The sequence below is a fragment of the Carettochelys insculpta genome, chromosome 4 (assembly GCF_033958435.1).
Source record: "Carettochelys insculpta isolate YL-2023 chromosome 4, ASM3395843v1, whole genome shotgun sequence".
NCBI classification, from domain to species: Eukaryota; Metazoa; Chordata; order Testudines; family Carettochelyidae; genus Carettochelys; species Carettochelys insculpta.
The window spans coordinates 101323133-101343031 of NC_134140.1; the positions used below are offsets into that span (position 1 = coordinate 101323133).

General features: G+C 40.8%; 1 protein-coding gene across 7 annotated transcripts in view; it reads left to right on the plus strand.

Annotated features, from left to right (window-relative positions):
• The window catches only part of BBS7 (Bardet-Biedl syndrome 7), a 52120-nt gene that overhangs the window by 1323 nt on the left and 30898 nt on the right, over positions 1 to 19899 (plus strand). For 3 of the 7 annotated variants that reach the window (XM_074993370.1, XM_074993373.1, XM_074993372.1), the window contains exons 2-9: positions 218 to 283; positions 2929 to 2991; positions 3755 to 3930; positions 8689 to 8875; positions 12874 to 12946; positions 14803 to 14919; positions 16072 to 16202; positions 18695 to 18779. In XM_074993370.1, coding sequence (XP_074849471.1) covers positions 218 to 283; positions 2929 to 2991; positions 3755 to 3930; positions 8689 to 8875; positions 12874 to 12946; positions 14803 to 14919; positions 16072 to 16202; positions 18695 to 18779 — 898 coding nt within the window. Of the gene's footprint in view, positions 1 to 217; positions 284 to 2928; positions 2992 to 3754; positions 3931 to 8688; positions 8876 to 11272; positions 12139 to 12873; positions 12947 to 14802; positions 14920 to 16071; positions 16203 to 18694; positions 18780 to 19899 lie in introns of those variants that run through there. The other 4 variants (XM_074993374.1, XM_074993375.1, XM_074993376.1 and 1 more) reach the window with 3 other exon arrangements.

Genomic DNA, 19899 nt, shown 5'->3' on the forward strand with positions numbered 1-19899 from the left:
TGGATAGTCCCAACACAATTCCAGTAGGATTTAGGTTACATGTACCCATTCTGAGGGACATCTATATGGCAGAGTTCTTACTGTAGTGGATTTCTCTCAGTGACCTATCTGTGATTTTTAGTGATTTGTAAATGTTTCTCTTGTGTCCCATATGACTTAATTTAAAAAAAAATGTAAGTGCTGAGACGTTTAATAATGGGTTGATGTTTTCCGATAGGTGGGGGTGACATCTCAGAAGACCATGAAGCTTCTCCCTGCATCTGGACGTAGGGCAACACAGAAGGTAGCTTTCGTTGATACTGGGATACCAATGTTTTGTTTAAAAAGTGATATTTTTTTCCTTTGGAACAGGTAGTGGTGCAAATAATCATTTGTTTCTTTCTATCTGGAAAAATATAGGCAAAGATTCCTGGCTAATTAATTCTGTTTCAAAACCTGTTGATAAAAATCTTTTCTGATAAATTCATGGTTATGATTTCTGTGCGATGAATTAAAGTATCGAAACAGATGAAATATTATGGATTTTCACTTCTGGTATTACATAAAGGATGAGCAATATTAAATACAGTAAAGCCTCTATTTACACTATTTTGACTTGGGCATTACTTGTATTAATGTGAGTTGAAATTGTGGGTGGCAGGGAGCTGGGAACCAGGCAGCTCTTGGCTCCCCTCTACTTGCAGGAGTCAGGAAACTGACCAGTGCAGCAGTGTTGGTCAGTTTTCTGACTCCCCCAAAGAGCTTCCCAGCTCCCCCCAACTTTGTGCAAAATTCTACTTATATATGGTTGCCCAGAGTGCAGCCTACGCGTAAGTCAGGTGTTTACTGTACAGTCATCCCTCATTTAACAAGTACTTTACTAGTGAGTACTCACTAAAATGAGAAACATATACATCTACCTTTAGTCACTATGTGAGTGAACTTCCCCCACTTATATGAGCGGGGTCCCTGGGAGCGGAGCTAGCCAGTGGAGTCCCAGGTGGGGGGTGGGGAGACCCATAGCTGGAGCCTTCTCCCTCCCATCCCTCAGACATGCAGGTGTCTGACTGCCCTTAGGCTGGGGGAAGTGAGGTTGAAGGCTCTTAGCCTGGTTCCCTCCCTTTCAGTGGCGGGTGTGAAACTGATCAGCCATGAGCTGATCAGTTTCCTGGCCCCACAAGCCATGGGGAGACTGGAATCAGCCTCTGGTTTCTAGCTCCTGCCATTCTGGGAGCCAGGAAACTGACCAGCCCCAGTGGTTCCTGGCTCCCCTCCCCTTGCGGGAAAATTCGAGTTGTGCAGGGGTTGCAGGAACAGCGCCGGGTAACTCAAGGGTTTTCTATGTTAGTCCCCCCCAGCCTGCCCCTGAGACCACACCCTCAGCCAGCTTTTAATGCCTCCTAAGGTCCCAAACTGCCCGCAACATTATACACTCCTGCAGCCCCAAACTGCCCTCAGCCTTACAAACCCCCCTGCAGCCCAAACTTCCCCCACTCTTAGACACCCCCTCCCTTGCAGCCCCAGCCTTAGATACTTTGCTTGCAGCCTCTTCATCAGGGCTGCTAGGCTGGGTTGCTCCCCCACCTCTCCTACTCCCAGCAATTAACTCAAATGTTAAGGTTTCAGCACCTAGGCATACCTTAGTTGCTGTTCCTAGTGATGGAGATAGCTGCTGAAAATGGCATTATTTCTATTGATAGATATCTCCCTAAGGCAGCAGTATTGAGAAACTGCAAATGGCTTGTTTAACAGCCACATGCAGTTGGGAACTGCCCAGCTGGCAACCTTTAACAAATCTAATGGGACCCATAGGCTGGGAATCCCTGCTGTACATACATATACTACATGCTAATTCTGGTGCCAAACTATTCAAATACATCAGAAAAGTACTTAAACTCAACTGGTTTATGTCAAGTGACAAGCACTTGGAATGAATTGGAGACCTTTACATATGTTATAGTGGGAATTTAGTCTCGCTGTTATGAGTTTTCACCTGTGAGCAGAAATCTGGGACCCAGTTGTGCTCTTATAGCGAGGGATGAGTGTATATGAAAATAATTTTATCAAAACAATACAATTTTTTTCAAAGAGTCCATTATGTGACAGATGTTCTATAACAACAAATACAAAAAGGGTTGACAGTTAAATAATTGCAAAGAATTTGGTAAACCTCATTGTATGAGGAATAGTGCCTGTGTAGACAGGGAATAGGGGCTATTTCGAAATAAGCCAGAGTGCATCCAAGGACTGTGTTTTGAAGTAGGTTCTATTGTGTCTGGACACTCTGGTTTTGAAACAGATGGGTGTTATTTCAGAATAGCTCTTTCGGAATAGATTATTCTGAAATAACACAGGCTATGTCTACACAGCAATCTGTCCTTATGGCTGTGTCTACACTTAGGAAAAACTTTGAAATGGCCATGCTAATGGCCAAATTGAAGAATACTAATGAGGCGCTGAAATGAATATTCAGTACCTCATTAGCATGCTTGTGGCTGTGGCACTTCGAAAGTACAGCGTTTCACTCACGCGTGGCTTGTCTGCATGGGGGTCCTTTTCGAAAGGACCCGGCAAACATTGAAATCTCCTTTCGAAAAGGATCCCTGTGTGGATGAGCCTCTTCCGAGCAAAACGTGGCACTTTTGAAGTACTGTGGCTGGTAGCATGCTAATGAGGCGCTGAATATTCATTTCAGTGCCCCATTAGAATTTTTCGATTTGACCATTGGCATGGCCATTTTGTAGTTCTTCCTAAGAGTAGATGTAGCCATTATCTGTAAAATGTTGAGTGCTTGTACAATATAATATGAATATTGAAATAGATGGTGATGCTCACTTTCCATATTGCATATGTGCAGACTAATGTAAGGAAAGTTATTCCTTTGTAAAACGTAAACTAATAATCTTCATGGGATTATGCTTATGTGATGTATGTATTACACTTTTGCAGGTTGTCATTGCAGATCATGATGGTGTTGTTACATGTTTTGGTATCAAAAAAGGGGAAGCTGTGGTAAGTTCAATAATTTTTGTAATTGTTTTTTAAAGTTCTTGCTGTACAATTCTTTTACCTGACCCGAATATTTACATAATAAATATTTTAAAGCCTGTTTGTGTTAATGAAAGGAACAGGGAAATGGAAAATAAAATTACTAAGCCCCATGATTCTAGGTCACTCTTCCAAATTCTGTTGTAATGACTTTTTAAATAGTTAATATGTGATATTTAAGTGACTTTAGAATCATAGAGCACTAGAACTGGAAGGGACCTCAAGAGATCATAGAGTCCAGTCCCCTGCCCTCACTTTCTGAGCTAATGATAGGAATTAATAGTGTGGATAGCAAAACATTTAAAAAAAAAAAAAAAAACTTTCCACAGTCTGTATCTTGGTGGTGTAGCTTATTTTCCATGTTCATAAAATCCATTTTTGTTAATAGGCAGGATTCCTCTGGAATCAGAATGCCGTGTGTATGTGGCGCACTATGCGGAAGCTTGCAGTACAGATCTCTGTGCTGTGCTTCAATAAATAGCACGGGAATCTTAAGAATTTTATCTATTAGCTTTGTAGTGCACTGAGCTGATTTATAAAATGCCTGATTTCTTCTATGATATTTAATGAGCTACATATAATAAAACTTCATCAAGTCTATGTATTCTGTAAAAATGACTGCAATTATGCTCTTCTCAAAGTTAATTTGGCATATTTTGTATTTTTTAAAAAACACAAACGTAGCATTGGAATGACTTAGTATCACTTTCCTTTCTGACTTTCACAGCCAGTATTCAAGACGCTGCCAGGGCAAAGAATCACAAGGCTGGAGCTGGGAGGAGCTCTTAATACACCACAGGAAAAAATTTTTGTGGCTGCAGGATCAGAGGTTAGAGGTTTCACAAAGAGAGGGAAGCAGTTCCTTTCATTTGAAACTAACCTCACTGAAAACATCAAAGCTATGTATGTGCAGTATTTTATTTTTCAGTTATTTCATGATAGTATACCTAATATGTTTTTAGTTTTATGAAATAATTTAGGGAGTAATGCAATAGAAAATGTATTCCCCAGCAGATAGCTCAGGATAGTGGTCGTCCTAATGAAGCACATCATAACTATGTGCAGTGTACTACAGTGTTCTGATACTGATTTTTGTCCCACTTGTTAAAAAAATTATGTACTCCTTTTTTCCTTAAAATGAAATACTAAAGGGTGCTTTTTTCCCTGTACAACCAAAAAGTTGTATTGAATTTTTCTGTAAAGATAGTATCTGTACAGAATTTTCATATTGATTCTCTTTCCTTTACCATGAAATAGGCAGAACTCCTGTAAAAGTATCAGTAGCAAGTGGGACAGTGAGCCCCATTACAACTCATTAACTTCTACAGTTGACAGCTTCTAGCCAGCTCCTCTTCATCTGAACCAGCCTTGATGATATCAAGTATTCTTGTCCTTTTGTCCTTCCTTAGCTTTGGGACATGGCAGTTTGATCTTGCAGTACAGTCATTGAGTGCTTGGTGCTTTTTTTGATTTTTCTTTTTTTTATTTCTTTTTCTTATGTTTGGGTCTCTTTGTTTTGATGTTTCAGTAATTTTGTTGAGGCCTGGGCTGTTAGGGTTCTTTTTTTGTGGGTTCTGTGGGAATAGTTTGGAGCTTGGACGAGTCAGGGAAGGAATGTAAGTAGTTTTCTCAACCCTTTTGGGAGGAAGAAAAACCATTCAGTAAGGAATCTTTGTACCTTAGCTGATCGGGTACTGGAATGGGATTTGGAGAACTAGATTCTGTTCCAGACCTTGCTTCTGATTTGCTGTGTCTAGAGCAGCCGCTATGCCAAGACCAGGATTTCTCCAGCCCCCAGTTGGAACATCCCACCTGCTGTGCACTCAGGGCCACCACAGAGACTTCTCCAGCCTGATTGGAGCAAACCCCCCAGTGCATGCCTGGGTCTGCTGTGGACAGGGGCTGCTCTGACCATATTGGAGTGCCCTCCACCTGCGGCAGCACTGTGGGCCGGGACACTCCAGCCGGGCCGAGGCATCCCTGGTCCCTGGCGTGCCACCGCAAGTAAGGGCGCACCTGCCTGGATGGAACAGCTGCTTTCTGTGGCCTCCTCAGCCATGTCCTTCCTTTGCCATACCTAACGTTTAACTGATTAACTAATTACATAGGATTTTACTCTTAATATTGCTGCCCTTAGGAGCTAAAAGCCTTAAGAACCCAAGAGTTGTGCCTGATCCATACTATGTTGCTGAGACCAAGAAATGAGAACCATATAAGTAAAACATTGGAACTCCAGAGTGACCTCATATTCCTTATTAAGGATCATATTCAGGGGTAGAATGACGTTGTCCACAGCAATACTTTTTAAATGTACCTTACCTTGGAAAAGAACCACTACTGGACATGTTTAATACAGTGGTGAGATGAGAGGAAATACATCCCTCATTTATGATGCACAAGAAAAAACTTAAGGCCCAGTACAAATAAAAATTGAGTATTTCACGTCTCATGTTGCCAGTGCAGTATCAGGATTAGAAACAAATTAAAGTACAAGTATCTGTATTGGTTCAGGCATTGGCCCATTACTGTTTTTTTTTTATAAGGGACTAATATCACTGATAAGTGTGTGCAGTTAAGTTTTGCATTTGGCTGTACATATATATGACATGTTTCAAAGGAAGTACAATTGTGGCTAACTGATAAGAACATTCTAATGTGCCAGAAAGCCATCTAGGTTTATTTTGCACCAAAATGTTATATTTTAATCATTGTTTGTTTGTCTGTAAAATATTTAGATTTTTACAGTCACTAACATTAGTAAAATGTGAATTACATAGTATGGATTAAAAAATCAGGGCTTGTCCACACAGTGAGGCAGTACATGCTAAATGATGTGATTTCTCACCTGGTCCATAAAAATTCCTTGTTGTCCTTGAAGATGATGCTGTTCAAAATGCAGCACTGAATTCAAGTGTACTAGGGAACTTTTAGCTCACAACAGCAAGGTCTGCATAGAACAGCCAATATGTGTGTAGTGCACCCTGTAGACATGCCTTCAGAGGGTGGATGCTCATCATTTGGAAGTTACTTCTGTTTCTACAAACATATATATTTCTGTAAACCATATCCAGCTATAACATGTTCATACATGGGGCCTTTTATGAACCCACAAATGAGACAGAGACCTTCAAGCTAGGGATATAAAATCCTGTTAGCCAATTTCATGGGGGAAGTGGGTCTGGGGGGGGCTGTTTCAGCTGGGCTGAACAGGGGTTGCTCCACCCAGGTTGGAGCACCCCTACCTGAGGCTGCTGAGGAACAGGGCTGCTGTAGCCAGACTGGAGGGGGCCTTGCCAGTTAACCATGACCAGTAAGTCTCATCCATTTAGGGCAGTGGTGTGAACCTTTTTTCAAACACAACTCCCGTGTTTTATTGCACTTGTGTCACGACTCCTGAGTTAAGTCCCATCAGCCCCAGCCCCTCTCCCTGCATATCCAGATTTAATCTTCCTCAGAGCATGAATGTAGCTCCTCTTTGCATCCACTGCTCCCTTGACACTGGTTCCCCCTGCCTTCTCCTTCTCTGAGTGGCTCAGGCAGGCTCAGCTGCCCCTCCCTCCAGCTCTCCAGCAGGCTTTCCCCATGTGCAAGGTGGGCAGCTCCCTGCTTTGCTAGTTGACTTCTGTGGGGCTCCCTGCTCTGTCAGCTTTCTCCTCTGGGGAGGGGCCCCCTGCCCTGCTGGATGACTTCTGCAGGGCTCCATGCTGCAGCTCACTGCTCAGCTGCTCCAGAGGCTGCTGCAACTTTAAAAAACCCTTACATTCCACTTAAGCTGTGGCAGCCTCTGGAGCACCAAAGGAGTCAATGGCAGAGGTGCTTGGAGCCACAAGTGGCTCTTTAAAGCTCCGCCTGCGGCTCTGGAGCTGAAGCCCCCCCACGAAGACATCCACGACCTCCAAGAGGGTCATGACCCAAGGTTGTGCACCACTGATTTAGGAAGAGGCTTACGGATTAGACTGGGGTAAGCAACCAGAAGAGCAAAAAGAGCAATTTTTTTCGAGTTTGGTAAAAACTCGATAATTCAAGAGCCGCAATGCATGTGAGTGAGATGGTCCTTAATAATGTCAAACCATAGTTTGTAACCCCTATATTAAGAACAGCACACACACAATGATTTGTAATGCGATACATGCTTACTACAGCACATTGACAAAACTTTTACATATTCCATTTCCTCACACTTTACATGTGTGTCTGTACTATTTTCCTGACTTTCGCTCCTGAACCCACTTTAATTATGAGTAAATAATGCCAATCTTACTACATGATTACTTTTCTGTCTTACAACGTATGTTTCTTTTACAGCAGCAATGCCACAAGCTTCCTTTTTATTTTCCAAATCAAGACTTTATTAGTAACACAATCTAAACACAGATATGGTACCATATCCCAAAATGCACTGCACCTGTTAAAGCAGGGGGTTACCCAACAATTTGAGATCACAAGCTGTTTGCTGTTTAGATGTGAGTTCATTGTTGGGTTTTTAGACATTCACTGTTTATTGAAAATAATCAGGAGGATTTTTTTTATTTTATTTTGTTTGCAATTATAGGCCACATCTACATCATCCTGGTCTTCGGCCCTGCTACCAGCAGAGCTAGGCCAATCGGGGTTTCTGGAAGTTGTAGATGGCTTCTTATTTGCCTACTCATGTGGCTGATTAGCATAGCTGCACGAGATCTCTCTGTTGGCAGAGGGTGGTACCAGCAGTAAACATGCTGCATGGATGTGCCTTTGCCAGCTAAAGCCCATGCGATCCTGTCTGATCGTGTTCTGGGGGCCATTCTGTTGAGAGGCTGGGCAGTCTGGCTGCTCTCTGACAGAGTAGATCGAAAGAGCGATCCACTTTGGCATCTGACCACAGATATCTTCCACCAGTCACTGCTGTCGACAGATTGCTCTAGCCTAGACTAGAGCAATCTGTGTAGTCCAGTCTGAGCCTTTAGCTCAGAATCTGTTAACTCAATTGTTGTTTTTGCTTTATAGTTAATCTTCAGTCTTTTAGTTCTTTTTAAATGATCCTACAGTGTCCAAAAGGGCAAATGCTAACATTTTAGTTTTCTACCCCCATTTTTTTCAAACCTTTTACTGAACTCTTTCTTGCTCATCTTTCACCAGAATGTAGTCTTTATTTGCCATAAACCGCCTCCCCCCCAAAAAAAAAACCCACCAAATATCCCAGACACCTTGCTTGTATTGTGCTTTTACAAATGTATCTTTAAAAAAATATTTAACTACTTCTTTTGAGATGCACATGAAATTTTTATTTTCTCCCCCATCCTATTCTGAAAGGCTCAGGAAAAACTCTGCCTGAATGTGCTTTAATTCAGAGAACATGTTTTAAAAAAATAATTTTCTCTTTAAATTTACATTGTGAAGTGTATACGTTAGGCCTGTTTATCATTTGTTGTCTGCAAACCATTGTGCAGAAATGAAAATAAAGTATTGAAAAAATAAAGGAAGGTAAACTGTACAATTTTGTATTTTGTAGGAAATAAGTTTTAATCTGTATATTCTGATTAATTGTTCATTATTTTGCTCATTAAGGTGCTGAGCAAGCAGACAGATATGTGTGTAAGTTTATCCACATGTATTGGGTCCTAAGAGACTATCACTGTAACTTTAAGTGATGAGAAAATTAAATATTTTTCTTCTTCTCAGGCATATATCCGGAGCAGATCTCTTTCTTTGTGCAAGCTACATCTATAATCATTACTGTGACTGCAAGGACCAGCACTACTATCTGTCAGGAGATAAAATTAATGATGTCCTCTGTCTTCCAGTAGAAAAACTGTCTCGCATTACACCAATATTGGCATGTCAGGATAGAGTCCTTAGAGTTTTACAGGTTAAAAATATTTTTGGTCACTTTTTTTCATTGGTACCATACAACCTCTCTAATCCACTTAAATAATTAAAGATGCCTTTAAATTATTGAATTTTGTGAAATGTTGGGTAAGCATGCTCAATTTTAAAATATCAAACATCATGAAGTATCCTTTTTTTATTGCTTCATTATGGTACTTCTCAATATACTATAAATCTACAGTATATCTTCTAATGAAGTAGACTACTGTTTCTACAATTACTTCTGAGAAGTGAGATGAGAGTGCTGTTTTTAGAAGAATTAACATTTGTAGGCTAGTAAGGCATCAATTAGTGAAATTCTGCTAAAAGGAATGGTTAAGTATGTACTTGTTTAGGCCCTGATCCTGTATTTTACTCATACGCATAGTTAAATGAAGCAATAGTTTCTTACAACGTTGATTTTATTTATTTAATGGCACTACTTACGTGAGTATCAGAGGTAGCGAAGTTAGTCTGTGTCTTCAAAAACAGCAAGGAGTCCTGTGGCACCTTATAGATAAATAGATAATTTGGAGCATAAGATTTTGTGGGTAAAGACCTGCTTTGTCAGATCTACGAGTGGGGGGATTTCAGAGGAGGGTATAAAGAAGGAGTCTCGGTCAAGGGGAGGGCTGGAGTTGACAAGCTCTCTTCAGTCACAGAGGGTGTGGCCATTAAGGCTATGTCTACACTTGGGCAAAATTTCGAAAGAGCCATGCTAATGGTCAAATCGGAGAATACTAATGAGGTGCTGAAGCGAATATTCAGTGCCTCGTTAGCATGCTGCCAGCCCTGGCACTTCAAAACTGCTGCGTTTCGACTGTGCTTGGTTCATCTACAAGGGGCCCTTTTTGAAAGGACCCTGCAAACGTTGAAAGTCCCTTATTCCTATCGGAATAACAAGCCTCACGTGGTCGAAATGCAGCACTTTCGAAGTGCTGTGGCCAGCAGCATGCTAATGAGGTGCTGAATATTCATTTCAGTGGCTCATTAGTATTCTCCGATTTGGCCATTAGCTTGCCCCTTTCAGAATTTTGCCCTAGTATAGACAGAGCCCAAGAGAGGAAAAATCAAGTCAGTTCAGTCAGGGAGGATGTGGCCCATTATCAGTAGTTCATGTGGAGGTGTCATAATGGGCCACATCCTCCCTGACTGAACTGGCTTGATTTCTCCTCTCTTGATGCTCACAACTCCACATGAGCTGCTGATTAGTGGGCCACATCCTCTGTGACCTTGTCAGCTCTGGCCTTTCCCTTGACTGAGACTGTCTCTTTATACTCTCTTCTGAAACCCCCACTCATGCATCTGACGATGCAGGCCTTTGCCCACAAAAGCTTATGCTCCAAATTATCTACTTACATGAGTAACTTTTAAGGATGTGTTTTGTAGGGGTGGCGCTTAAATCGTATAAAATGTACTTTCTCATTTTGAATAAATCATTTCATCAGATCTAAGTTTAATTATGTTTATGATTTATAGATATACAGTACAAGCTTTGTTATCTGGCATGCATAGGGAATGGGGGATGCTGGTTAATCAAATGTGCTGGTTATTCAAGCTTTTTCACCAAGCTCAAAATAAGCTTAAATGAAAAACTGTACTTTACACTATACCTTTTAACACTACTACTGTATACAGGACACTCATCCCTCGCGAAATGAGCACACTTATTTCCCAACTTTATGCTCGTAGGCAAAAACTCATAAGAGCGACACTAAATTACCATTAAAATACACATAAAAGTCTCTGGTTCCTAGTGCTCCTAATTTGATGAAGGAGTGCCAGCAGATGGTGCTGCTTTTGAAAGGTAAGTGAACCTTGGGTTTGGGGGTTGGGGAATGTTAAAGGCTGGGGGCAGTTTGGGGCCATGAGTGGGAGGAAGGTTTGAAACTTGGTGGTGGGTTGGATCTGTGGGGCAGATGGTTTGGGTTCATGGGGGCAGGAGGGGTGGTTCAGGCTGCTGCAGGTTGGGCCCATGGGGCAGGTGGGGAGTTGTTAAGGCTGCAGCAGTTTGGATGTGTGGGGCTGGTGGCAGGGGGGAGAGGGGGTTCAGGCTGCAGTGGTTTGGGTGTACGGGGCTGGGGGGTGGTGTTCAGCCTGCGGTGGTTTGAATGTGTAGGGCTGGTGGTGGGGGTCAGGCTGTGCAGGGCTGGCGAGTGGGGGTCAGGCTGTGGCAGTTTGGGGTCTGCAGGGCTGGCAGTGGGGATCAGACTGGCGGTTTGGGTATGCGGGACCAGTGGTGGGGTTAAGGCTGCAGCAATTTGGAGTCTGCGAGGCCGGTGATGGGGGTCAGGCTGTGGTGATTTGGGGTCTGTGGGGCTGGCGAGAGAGTCAGGCTGTGGTGGGTTGCAGCTGCGGGGAGGGGTTTAGGCTTGTATTAGCTGGGGGAGTTCACTCATCCAGTGAACAAAAGAAAGTATGTATGTCCCTCATTTAAGTGAGTACTCGTAAGTTAAGTACTTGTTTGATGAGGGATGAGTGTATTGTAATTTACTGCTCCTCTACTGCCTCAGGGTTATCAAAACAAATGTGACTTTTGCAGATGCTGGAAAATGATGATGGATAGCTATCAGAATTTTTCCAGAAGAGGAAATTGTCTTGGTGTCTATGGCAGATACTGGTTAACCAAATGTTGCAGATATTAAAGTGACGGATAACAAAGCTTTTACGACAGATCAGGAAAGGGATCTTGGAGTTATAGTGGGTAGTTCTCTGAAGACATCCACACAGTGTGCAGCGGCAGTTAGTAAAGCAAATAGGATGTTAGGAATTATTAAAAAAGGGATCGATAATAAGACAAAAGATATCATACTTCCCCTATATAAAACTATGGTATGCCTACATCTTGAGTACTGTGTGCAGACGTGGTCTCCTCACCTCAAAAAAGATATATTGGCATTAGAAAAGGTACAGAAAAGGGCGACTAAGATGATTAGGGGTTTGGAACGGGTCCCATATGGGGAGAGGCTAGAGAGACTGGGACTTTTCAGTCTGGAAAAGAGGCGATTGAGGGGTGATATGATAGAGGTATATAAAATCATGAATGGTGTGGAGAAGGTGAACATAGAAAAATTATTTACCTTTTCCCATAATACAAGAACTAGGGGACACCAAATGAAATTGATGGGTAGTAGGTTCAAAACTAATAAAAGGAAATTTTTCTTCACACAGCGCACAGTCAACCTGTGGAACTCCTTGCCAGAGGAGGCTGTGAAGGCCAGGACTCTATCAGGGTTTAAAAAAGAGCTCGATAAATTTTTGCAGGTTAGGTCCATAAATGGCTATTAGCCAGGGGTAAAGTATGGTGCCCTAGCCTTCAGTACAAGGGCAGAAGATGGATGGCAGGAGATAAATCACTTGATCATTGTCTTCTGTTCTCCTTCTCTGGGGCACCTGGCATTGGCCACTGTCGGCAGACGGGATGCTGGGCTGGATGGACCTTTGATCTGACCCAGTATGGCCATTCTTATGTTCTTATGTACTGTATATGAAAGCTCATTACATCATTTATGCACGAGTGGTACATAAATTTTCAGGTTAAGTTTCCATAAAACTGAGTTTAAAAGATCTGGAAATATATATATTTTTTAACAATTTTTTCTAAATTTTTCTCTGTGTTGCATTTGTATAAACATCACTGTTGTTTTGAAAGACTACCACCACAACCATGCAGAATTTGGACAACTGACATTTATTCGTTTTTTCAGAGAGGTAGCCATGTTAGTCTGTAGCTTTGGGAACAACAAAAAGTTTTGTGGCACCTTATAGACTAACAGATATTTTGGAGCATAAGCTTTCATGGCCAAAGACCTGCTTCATCAGATGCATGAGTGGAAGGAGGAGGTTTCAGAGGGGTATTTAAAGAGTACGGTCCCAGTAAAAAGGAGGGCCAGAACGCACACGCACACACACAAAAGCAGAATGCACACACCTATGCAATTTTAAGTACTTCTAATGAATTTTTGGATGTTTTAGAAACTCTCTTCCCTTTATTTTTAGGGTTCCGATTTGCTTTATGAAGTGGAAGTTCCTGGACCACCTACAGTTCTCGCCTTGAACAATGGAAACGGTGGTAACTAGATCTTAAATACATTTCAGGGAAATACTTATATATTTTAAATAAAAAATATACAAACCTGCATATCTTATTTACAAATATTGTAAAACCTTGATGAAACTGGTTTGGAAACTGGTGTAAAAGTGCAAACAGGATGACAACCCTGACCGTGCAGGGTTGTTTCTTGTAATAGTTTATATATCACATTTGGCAGCTTTTGATAGCAGTGTGACTGATGTAAGTTTTATGTTAGAAAAGTTCTAATTGGTTCAGAATGTGTTCACTCCACGACATCATAAAACGTGTTGGAAATTATTCAGCTATTAAACACCTGCTTTTAAATATATTTGACACATTAAATCTTTTCTTTGTGGAAACTTCAAAAGAAAGTAGCCATTCTTTTCACCTGTCATTTGAGAATCTGTTGTTAATTTTGCCTTTTTAGTTAAAATAAATCGGCTTAATAGCTCATTGGCAATCTAGAATTGCTCTGATTAAGAGACAAAACAAGTTTCCTTTGAATTCTTCTATTCAGAATTTTATATATGTAAAGGTCTATTTTTCATGTAGAAATTTAACTAGCACTAGGGTTACTCAGTGCAGCTTTTGTCCCCTTCAGGCAAGAGTGGCAAGTGTGAGAGACTGACCTATGCTAACTTAACTCCTGGTGTAAACTAGTACTAGGTTGATAGAAGAATTGTACCATCACCTTTGCTACTATCTCTCGTGGAGGCGAATTCCCTATATCAATGGGAAGAGCCATCCTGTCAGTTTGGGTATTGTTAACACCAGTGTTTCTTAAACTTCTTGAGATCATGGAACACCAAACAATAATACTTTGTATGTGGAACACCAATTACATTTTTTTTCAAAATAAAAAATATTCTTCAAAATAATAGTGTTGTCAGATCAAAAATAAAACAACACAATCTCAAACAGCAACATATGCAGCAAAAATAAATGAAAATAGTTTAATCAAGTATCATAGCAATGAATAAGTAACATTGTATCTGGTTTTAATGACAGAAAATATGTACCATCAATGTATGATATCAAAAAAGTGTCAGATGCTCACGTCTCACCTGCAAGTTGTTCATGGAACACCAGTGCTGAGGAATGTAGTTTAAGAAACACTGGCCTATGCTCTAAGTGGATAAAATATAGCCCACCATGAGTCTGTAGGCTGGAGGAAATGTCCTCCAGCTCTGTAGGACACTCAGGCAGCCTACCTGCCTACTGTGGTCCCAGTGATGCCACTCTCAGAAGGGCCATAGCCAGAGGCTGCTGGCAAGCGTGTCTCTTGGTGCCCTTTGGTAATTGGTGGATTGGGTCTTGGCTTGCTGACCCTGCCCCCAGAACTATCTGCATGGAGTGGTACATGCTAGTGTAGGCAGCATGTGGCAACTCACTGCCCTTTACTCCCCATGTGCCGCTCAGATGTGCTTACCAACAGCAGCAACCATCAGCTTCTCTTACTAGTTCTTTGCAGAAACTGTGAAGAATGTCCTTACTCTAATGTATTCAGTATTTATATGATTAATGTCCTGCACCTTTTATATTAACAGCTGTTGAGCTCGTGAGATGCACACATGTAAGAACAGCAGGAATGAACAATTCATTAAAATATCCATAGTTCTCAAAATGTTTGAGTGTCCATTTCCTGAAGTTCTAGCCTTGTTTCTACCAACTGTATTCTGAAAAAGTCTGGTACCTCTCTTGCAGAACATGAATTTGAATATTTTGTGATTCATACACTTCATTCCTCGGGAAAATGTTGAAGAAAAGACTTAAGTCCGTAAAATATTTGAGTAATTTAAAACATAATAAATAGATGTAAAAAATAGAACCAGTATAGTACTTGTATTGCTTAGGTGATTCCGGAGAAGAACTTCTGTTTGGAACATCTGATGGGAAACTTGGACTCATTCAGGTTTCAAGTGCATCCCCAGTACATAAGTGGGAAATCAGAAATGAGAAAAAGAGAGGAGGTACGTATCTGGGTAACCTCGCCAAATCTTTAGCCTTCCATTGTGGCCTTGTATATATGAAATAAGTAACTAGTAAGTCTCATCATACTTATGAGCATTTTTTGTGATGAGGTAAATATTTTGAAGATACATTGCAATTTTGCATGTATTTTTATAGTAAATTCAGTACTCTGCTCTGTTACTTCTGACCTCTTCAACTTGGTTTTCTCCCCCCCTCACACCACTTCCTCATACAGGTTATTTTCAGTTTTCATTTAGTATGCTTTTGTTTTACTATTTTAAGATGACATTTAAAAAAAAACTTATTCCTTTACATTATTTTATATATAAAATTTGACCATCACCTGTAAATATGATTGTACTTATAATTCAAACACAAATGCCATGTATTTTCAAACTTACAGTATCTTGAATTCTCCCCAGAGCAGAGATTATTACTGTTCTTGGGTAATATATTTTGTCACTTTTTATCTGCTTTCAGCCTGAGGATAGGACAGAGTTCTTTTTGAAGCTCCACTTTTCTTAAATTTGCCCATAATTATTGCTGTGGATTGCAGGATGTTGGCTTCTTTTTATGATTAGAATGCTGCCTCAGCAGCCGTTCAAGTGTTGTTCCCCGGAAAGGGGGAGGACCGTGAATAGAACCCAGTTGTTTCATATGCCTGTAGATTATGTTGCTATGTTTATTCTTTTATTTCTCAAAACTATTTTTAATAAATTCCTTATTATGACCTCATTTTTCAAATATGAATAGTGATTTCGATTTTGGGTGACCATAAGATCATTTAAAGGGGCCTGGATCTTAGATATGGTTTGTAATTCTTTATAATTGATTTTGATTAAGTATTTTTATTTCTGTACTTTGCATTGGAATATAGTTCTGTTTTTTACATAAGTAGTCCTGTACATTTTCTCATAATAAATTGATGAAGCTTCTTATTTTACTTAAAAGTAAGAAAGTTCTTCAGTGAAAACCTTACAGACTTACCAAGAATGCTCTTTTTTTTTTTTTTTTTCAAGAGAAGAATGACTTATCATGCACTATAATCCTTTTTTTGCATGGAGTATTTTGCAGATTATTCACTGAGAGACAAAAGATTTAAATGAGCAGTCCATTTGTTGTGCATAAGAGGGGTTTTTCTTTATTTTTAGGTATCTTATGTATTGATAACTTTGACATTCTGGGTGATGGAGTTAAGGAATTACTTGTTGGCAGAGATGATGGTGTATTAGAAATCTATAACTTTGAGAGCACAAATGAGCCTGTTCTTCGATACGATCACGTAAGTATAATATTGGAGGTTTTTCTTAGCACAGCTGAGAGGGCCAAATCAGGGCACATTGCTTAAAACAGGGCTACTAACAGCCCAAGCCAGGGGATCCTCCATTATAAGGCAAACCAAACCAGTCACAAAGAGCACTTCTGTTTCCATACTGGCTAAGAAGAAAAAAGCCGTCAAGTGGCACTTTAAAGACTACCAAAGTAATTTATTAGGTGAGCTTTCATGGGACAGACCCACTTCTTCAGACCATAGCCATACCAGAACAGACTCAATATTTAAGGCAGAGAGAACCAAAAACAGTAATCAAGGAGAAGTCATGCAAACAATTCCCTTGTTCACTTCAGCTTCCCCTGTACTATCACAACCAGTAGCCCTCCTTACACAGATGAGAGGTTATGAAAACCAAACTCGCCAAATGCAAACAGGTTCTTCTGATCCCACAGCACTAGCCACATTCCCAGGTCAATGTATACCTCAGATCTTACTCAAAGGAGCATGCTGTACTCATCCTTTATAAACAAAAATCTGCAGGTTTATTAATAAGAAAGAAAGAATAGATTGAGAGTAAAATTGTTAAAGCAATCAGATTACATACACTAATCACAAAGTTCTTGATGCAGGCCTGCAGCAGAGCTGGAACAGACTGCTATCTTAAAAGTCTCTGGAGTATATACTTTGTTAGGATGGGTCATCAGTTCTCCTGGGCCCAAGTTCATACCAAAGATACTTGTGAAGTGATGAGCTGGAACGGAGACAAAAATAGGGAAGCTCTCAGGGTCCTCTTTCTACCCTTGCCCATGTCGAGGGAATTCCATGGTTTTCCCTGTGTGGAGCCTGTCACATGGGCAGGTCACCTGTCCAAGTCCTTTTCAGGCAATCAGCCATGGCTGGTCTGATGGATTGAATGTTCACAGTCAAATTCCTCAGATGTTGATTGGAATTTGATAAGGCCCTTTGTCTGTCAAATACAAGTGCAGAGTGAATACTTATAATTCAAATATAAAATGATGCATGCATATGAGCAGTAAAAACAATGGGAGAATTATAACCTTTCTGTAGACACCTCACTTGGCCCACTTTGCACAAGATTGGGTGCAAACATAGAACAGTGGTTGCAACAATGTTTTGCAGGTTCATCTTAAAATCCAATAATGTCATAGTAAGCTCATAACAGGGAGTGTCCTTTTCATAGGGGATATTTTAAACCTCTTTGCTTACAATATATTCATTTCCTGATTTGACACTGGCTTTAGAGCTAGGTGCCTGGTCAGCAGCCTTCCTCTCTTGGCTGCCAGCTCTGAAGGCAGTGCCCTTGCCAGCATCAAGGCAGAAGTGACAGTAGCAATCCCATGGCCCACCTATAATAGCCTTGATACCCTTCCCATCCTGACCGTCTTTTGGGTCGGGACCCCTACCCTTAGGCCACTAAATTTTGGGTGTAAATATCTGAAAACATGATATTGACTAATTTTAACCTACCCTGTAGCAGTGAAATTGACCAAAATGCACACTGAGTTTAAGGGCTTATGTTATTATACAGCTAAACAAATGGTACATCATAAATACATATTTGCATGCTCTTCTTTGATTATTGTTAAACCATTTTATTTAAATTTATTTATTTAAATGGTCTGCAGTTGTGCTTTCTGCATGGTATAGCTGTATCCTGTCAAAGAGCCTTTAAGGTGGTTTGTTCAGTGCTCTGCTTTGTTTTATTTTTATGCATGTGTGGCAATTACAAAATTGACCAAGGACTCACCATAACTGATATGAATTTAAGATGTCATTTGTATGTTAAAATTGTATTCTTCCATGTGTTTGGGTTTCTACCATTACAAAAGCAGTATGCTAATATTTGAGAAACAGAAAGTGAAACAGGCCAGTTGGTTTGAATGAAATGCTAAAATTAAACGGTACAATTGGTGAAAATAAATTTTGATAGTTCTCTCCCTCTTTTTTTAATTAATTTTAAGATGGTGTTACTATCTTAGGTTAGCAAAACAATCAAAACAACAGCCACGCAAACAAAAACCATCCTCAAAACTTTAAAATATTGTTTTTCTTTTTTCTTTTTTTTTTTTTTTCCTGTAAATGAATGGATCCTTAAAGGCTATACTTTCCAGTATGGCTATATTTGTTAGTAATTGACTATGTTTAAAGAGGTGGATTTAATTCAATCTTCTTTCCTTCCAGCACATTCTGGTAGTTACTGTAGTTACTGTTTGGAAGTTAGACTATGCATCAAGATTTTAGTTTTTATAAACCATGTCCAAGTATGTCTTCCAAGACACAGTAGCACCAAAAATATATGTGCTGAAACACAGTAACAGGTAATTAAATATTTCATATCCTTTCAAGCTGTTGTGCATCTGAATAGAATTTCTGCACAACAAATTAAAAAAGGGGAAGAGTGTTTGTTTTTTCTTTAAACAGTGGTCTTAAAAATGAATTAAATGATGTGTCTTCTGAGTTTTTCTGTTTTCTGTTTTTAGGCCTTATCGGAGAGCATCACATCTATCCAGGGTGGCTGTGTGGGAAAGGATGGGTATGATGAAATCTTAGCATCCACTTATTCAGGTAAGTTGTCTATTAAACATTTGAAGTATTTTCGTTATCAATATTTATAATGATTAGCCAAACTCTGCTGTTACTGGAGCTGTGCTTTTATTAATGCAGTAAACTCTTTAAGATCCGGCATCCACAGGACTGGGAGGTTGCTGGATAATCAAATGTTCTGTTTAATTAAGAGTACTCACTCTGGATAAGAGAGCAGAGGATCCTGCCAGCTGCACTCAGACGCAGCACAGAGGGCTGCCTCCCCATCCCTAGCAGGGCTGGGCATTGCTTTTCCTCTTTGTACACAAACCGCAGGCTCTGATGCTGCTTCTCCATGGTCCTGCCCAGTGTCCACTGATCAGAACTGCGTGGCTGTGAGTCATGCTGGTTATTCAAGAGTGCCAGTTAATCAAATAGTATTCTGGCACAAAATTCTCTACTTTTAAAAAGCTTCTAAGTGGGGGGGAAAAAAATCTTATATTTTAAATTGCATTAAAGCTCTGTGGCTGTCTGTATGAGAGGCTTTTCCTGGCAAAAGTGGAATTTTGTTAGGAAAAACCACAGAGGGTCTACACGCAAAATGTGCTTTGTCGACAGTTTGTCAGCAAAACCCAGCACATCCACTGGCAGCGTTGTACCTCTCCCAGCTGAGGTATAATGCTTCTGCCAACAGTGTATTGTCAAGAAAACAGCTGTGTAGGTGCTTCTTGGCTCCTTTTGTGGACACAGTAGTCCTCTATGGCGCCTACCAGTTGGAGACCAGAGGCACCTTTCCCACCACAAGCACAGCTCTATGGCCTGTGCCTCTGACTGGTCGTAAAAGCACAGGGAGTCCCAGAAACTCCATGGAGGAAGCTGGAGGCAAGGCTGCAGGTTGGCAGCATGCGTCCAGTTCCACATCCTGGGAGCCACTCCCTGCACTTCATAAAATGATACAGGCTGCCCAAGACCCTTCTGCCCCCTCCCAGGATGCCAGAGGTAGTCTCAAGACCCACCCCATGGCACCAGGAGGTGGGCCCCTTCTTGGTCCAGCCCATGGCTCTGGGTTCTGCTTGCCCTCTGGGCTGATGAGCAAGTCCTCCTGGACCCCAGTGCCAAGTGATGTAGAGCCTCAGGCTACTCCCGCGTCACTGGAGCCCTG